The 4914-nt window shown below is 56.5% G+C and overlaps 2 protein-coding genes across 2 annotated transcripts in view; both read left to right on the top strand.

Moving 5' to 3' along the window:
• Positions 1-149: 149 nt before the first annotated feature.
• Positions 150-1915, top strand: ENH_00024890 (hypothetical protein; the record flags this gene model as incomplete). The annotated part of the gene is made up of 3 exons (XM_013584663.1): positions 150-194; positions 1171-1473; positions 1856-1915. The coding sequence occupies 3 exons, from the start codon at positions 150-152 to the stop codon at positions 1913-1915; spliced, it is 408 nt and encodes a 135-aa protein (XP_013440117.1).
• A 1926-nt stretch (positions 1916-3841) lies between these two features.
• The window catches only part of ENH_00024880 (TLD domain-containing protein, putative), a gene marked incomplete at both ends in the record, with an annotated part of 1308 nt that continues 235 nt past the window's right edge, over positions 3842-4914 (top strand). The window contains 3 exon segments of the mRNA XM_013584662.1: positions 3842-4553; positions 4776-4833; positions 4837-4914. Of these exon segments, the coding sequence (XP_013440116.1) occupies positions 3842-4553; positions 4776-4833; positions 4837-4914 (848 nt within the window).

Here is a 4914-nt window from a genome sequence, read left to right as displayed (position 1 = left end):
CTGCTGCTGTTCAGATTGTGATCCCGAGGGGCCCCTACCAGGCCAAGGGGCTGCTGCTGAGCTGCATCCGAGACGAAAACCCCTGCCTTTTCTTCGAACCCAAGGCGCTTTACAGAGTTGCCACTGACGAAGTTCCCACCGGGGATTATATGCTGGATTTGAGCAAGGCGGACGTGGTCAAGGAGGGAGAGCACGTGGGACTTCGCGCCACTAGCAGCCCGTTTTTTCGCCTTTTGTTTCGTCTTTTCTTCCTATTTTATCTTTATTTTCAACTCTTTTCCCATAAGACTTGTGTTACACTTCTATTTTTTTCTTTTCCTGCTTCGTGAAGTTCGGTTTTTAAGAGTACCTTCCTGCCGGTGCTGTTTTCGCGCGAAGTGCTTGTGCTTGAACTTATAAAGGCCGATGCATATGGATACGCCTTTTGTGTCTTACTCTCAACTAGGTGCAGTAGTTTATTTTTGTCAGCTTTCATATTCTTACCTGTGTTTATAAATCTATAGCTTCATGGCTTTACCGAAATGCGTACATGCATATCTGTACCTAGACCTGTGGCAACAGCTGCATGGACATCCGTATCTGTATTCATGTGCATAGCTGTATATTTATTTATTTAGTCGTACTGGCATTTATATGTGTATATGTATCTTTGTCGATATCTGTATTTGTAAATCCGTCTAGATGTCTATTTCTGCGTCTGTCGCAACATGTAGCCACATTTGCACTTGCATGTTGTCCATTATATATTATTCTTGCCTGTATCTGTTTCAGTCTATATCTACATACGTAAACCTGCATATTTGTGTCTAGATCTATACTTGTACACTTGTGTCGGTAGCCATCTATCTCAATTCGAAGATATCTATATCTACTTGTTCATATCTGTGTATCAGTATCTACATGTGCATATCTGTTCCTGCATATTCATATATCCCATATCCACATCCATATATTTATATCTACATTCGTATCTTTGTGTCTCATGCCTGTCAACACATTTCCCATCCCATTTCCAGTCCCAGTCCCGCCTCCACGTCCATTTGCACTCCCAATCCCACTTCCAACTCCGACTCCATTCCCACTTCAGTTCCCATTCAGTCGCACATCAATTTGAAGTTGAATTTCAATTTGAATTCAACTTGAAGTGCTGCTGGGGCTGTGTGGCGGCAGGTGACTGCCGTGGCGTGGGGCACCCAAGTGCACCGGGTGCTGCGCGCGGCGGAGTTGGTGGCCGCAGAAGGCGTGAGTGTGGAAGTGATAGACTTGCAGACAATCGCGCCTTGGGACGTGGACACAGTGGCGGCTTCGGTGCGCAAGACGGGGCGGCTGCTGGTGTCTCACGAGGCGCAGCAAACCATGGGCTTTGCTGCTGAAGTCGCAGCAGCAATTCAGGAAAAGTGCTTCTTCAGCCTCGAGGCTCCCATCAAAAGAGTCACTGGATACGACACGCCCTTCCCCCTCGCTTACGAGCCCGTGGGTCCTGCTGCTGCTGCTGCTGCTGCTGCTGCTGCGTGCCGCTGCTGCTCGTCCGGCAGCATGCCGTTGCTCCTGCTGCTGCAGCATGCTGCTGCTGCTGCTGCTGCAACAGCATGCAGCTAATCGAAGTTGGCGAATAAAGGAGATGTAGTGCTTATGCAGAGCCGGCCACTTGCGCGGGAAATGCAGGTTTTTTTGACGCATGTTTCTTCTAGTGTACATACACTTGGCGCAGCATTCAGTGCATTTGCTTTTATTGCCGAAGTGAAGGAAATCTTCTAGTTGTCGGCCGGTCCTGCAGCGGCAGACGCAGCCGATGAGCCTGGTTCTAGCTGCTGCTGCTGCTGCTGCTGCTGCTGCTATTTCGTTTTGTTTGCAGTTCTACCTTCCCAACGAGTGGAAGCTGGCCGACGCGATGAGGGAGCTGAAGGCCCACTAAGTTTTTGAAAAGTTGAAAATGCGAAATCCAAAAAGTGAATAACTAGGGCTACAAATGCATGCAAAGGGCCGGAGTGCTGCTGCTGCAGGGGGCGCGGCGTGCATGCCTTTAGCCGCTGCAGTCAGAGACTGAGCTGCTGCTGCAGCACGCGAGGCCAGTGCAGCAGCAGCACGACTTGCTGCTGCTGCTGCTGCTGCTGCTGCAGTCGTGCAGGCAGAGGGCCACGCGGAAACTAGATGCAGGGGCTCGGGTTTGGTTAAGGGAGGGCTAAAGTGCTGTTTGCTTTGGTCTCGGTCATTATGCTGTTGTTATTAATAAATGAATTGTTGGCGCCGCAGCAGCGGCTCCAGCTGCGTCTGCCGGGACGGGTGTACGTACACTGGAGTGTACGTACACTTGAACAATTAGTGACCCTTCTAACTCAACAGTTCATTTAGATAAACCAAACAAAGGCGAGCGACGCGGCAGCCCTACGTTGGTAGACCAGTGGTCACTTTAGCTAAGTACGCTTGCTAGCCACGCAGCAAGAACTTGCAGCAGCCGTTTGCTGCTTCTTAAGTACAACTATTGCGAGTAACGGACAGCCCGCAGCAGCAGCAGCTGCTGCTGCTGCTTCTGCTGCTGCAGCGTACAGAGGCCAGCGCAGGCAGTGTTACAGCGCTACAGGGACTATTTGCAGAGATTCACTCGGAGCCGGCGAGATTTTGGTTTCTTCTGCTGCTGGCCCTCGTCTGGCTGGCTGGCTCTCCTCTGGGGCCGAAACTGGCCCCTCGGCACCAGACTCTGCAATAGTTTGACGGCGGAACACTTTTGCCAAGTTCACTAAAGCCGAAATTGAATAAAACATGGGGCAGCTGCCTCCTTGCCGGTGTTCAGACCACTCACACACTGGGCCGGAAGGTGAGTGTGGGGAAGCGCAGGGGCCCCCGGCAGCCCAGTGTGTGCGAAAATTAGGGGTGACAAGAAAGGCAAAATGAGGTTGAATTCCATTAGAATAAAAGTGGAAGCTTGAGAGGAAGTAGGAGGATCGCAGAGCGGAGGTTGGGGTGTACATGCAGCTCTGCTGGTGTCAACATCACGCAGCCTCACGTCAAGCCACTGGTGAGCTCACCGGTTGTTGGGGTCAAAAGTTATCAGTTGGTCATTTATTGTTACTTTTTGGAGTTGGTTTTTTATGCGATTCGTCGCAAAAAACACTTAAGACGACACTGCAGCTGCTCTTTTGTCGGCTCCGGGGCCGTCGTTGCTGCATGTCCATTCGCGGGTTTCGGCGCCGAATAAAGCCGTAGCTGCGCATTTCTTTGCCTTTGGAAATCCTAATTGACGCTATCTTTCTCCATTTCTGCGGGTTTTCCCCCTGCCTGGCTGCGCAGGACTCCTAGCCGAGCCAGCTTCTCATCGACCAGTTCACCTGGCAAGGAATCATCCTTTGTCTTCAGATCGGATCTGCAGCTGCAACTCGCAGCAGTTGAAACGAAATTGGCGAGCTCTTTGTGTCAGTGGTAGCAGCAGGGGCTCAGCAGCAGTCTGGAAGCGGGATCTTTCGCGCCGCAGCAACTGCTCCTGCAGCAGCAACACCTGCTGCTGCTGCAGCTCCTGCCCCCTGCTCTTGCCCGCGCCTCGGGAGGCGCCTCTAGGCCAGGCCCTGCTCTTTGCCAGCAGCAGAGTCCCAGCTGTGTGCCCTTGGCGGCGGGCGGTGTGAGTTAGCCGTGGCTTCTTCGCCGCTGCAGCTGCTGCAGTTGCTGCTGCTGCTGCTTGACCAGTGGTCCCCGTAGCCGGCCCGCCCGCCCGCCGGCCAGCGCGCGGCCTGCCTCCGAGGGCGCAGCAGCAGCAGCAGCAGCAGCAGCAGCAGCAGCAGCGGGCGCAGGAGGAGGGGCCCCCGGGGGCCCCCTGGCTGTTCGGTCTCCGCGCGGCGCCCGCAGCGCCATGCAGCAGAGCCCTGGGGCGTCGCCTGGGAAGCCGAGTCGGGAGGGTCTTGCTGCTGCTGCTGAAGTTGCTGCTTCGGTGTCGGACCGCGTGGCTGCTGCTGCGACTGCTGCTGCAGCAGCAGCAGCAGTGGCTGCTGCAGCGCGCGCAGAGGCCACTGCAGCCCTCGCCCGCCGCCACCTACAGCCCTGGGTCCTCGTCGAAGAGTACAGCAAATGGAGACACGAAGACCAGCAAGAGTTGAGGGTTTGGGAGCCCCGGGGGTCTCGTATATTTCGGGAGCACTTGCTGCCTTATGTGCCTCCAGATGTGTCTCCTGCTGTGGCTGCTGCGCAAGCAGCAGCAGCAGCGGAGGCCGCGGCCAGCAGCAGCAGCAGCAGCAGCAGCAGCAGCAGCACGCCGGGCAGCAGCAACCGCTTCGCAGCCTTCTTCGGGGGCAGCGCTGCTGCTGCTGCTCTCGCCCACCACCCCTGGGCTGCTGCGCAAGTCAAAGAGCTGCTGCGGGAAGAGATTTGGGGCGGAGTCCCCGACGCCTACAAGAGCTGCGTGTGGCTGCACTCCAACGGCTCGCTGCAGCAGCAGCTGCTGCAGCCGGGGCTCTACAGCCAGCTGCAGCAGCAGGCCTTCGGGGGGCCCCCCTTTCCGGGCACAGACCCTGGCCGCTGCCCCACCTTCAGTGGGGGCCTCCTGGGTCTTGAAGAAGACGTTTGTGGAGTTCAAACAACTCTAAACCAGCTGGAGCTTGACGGGGACGCCCCGCTGGCCACTTGGCGCTCCGCGCCCGAAGAGGGGCCCCCCGAGGGGCCCCCGGGGGGCCCCCGGGGGCCCCGGGGGCCCCGCGGGCCCCGCGGGGCCCACAACTGGACCCACAAAATCCGACTCCCCCACCCCTACTTGCCAGGGGTCTCCCCCGGCAGCAGAAAGCTGGGGGCCCTCAGCAGCAGCAGCAGCCGCAGCCCCGGCAGAAACCCTTTGGGGCAGCGCCTCAAGCCTGAGTTCAACTTCTGGCCCGACACCAGCCACAGGGCCAGCGACACAGAAGCAGCAAACCAGCAGCAGCAGCAGCAGCAGCA

This window comes from Eimeria necatrix, genomic scaffold, assembly GCF_000499385.1.
Source record: "Eimeria necatrix Houghton genomic scaffold, Enh_scaff190, whole genome shotgun sequence".
Classification (NCBI taxonomy): Eukaryota; Apicomplexa; class Conoidasida; order Eucoccidiorida; family Eimeriidae; genus Eimeria; species Eimeria necatrix.
Note: the sequence above shows the minus strand (reverse complement) of the source record. Positions and strands in the feature narration are given on the sequence as shown.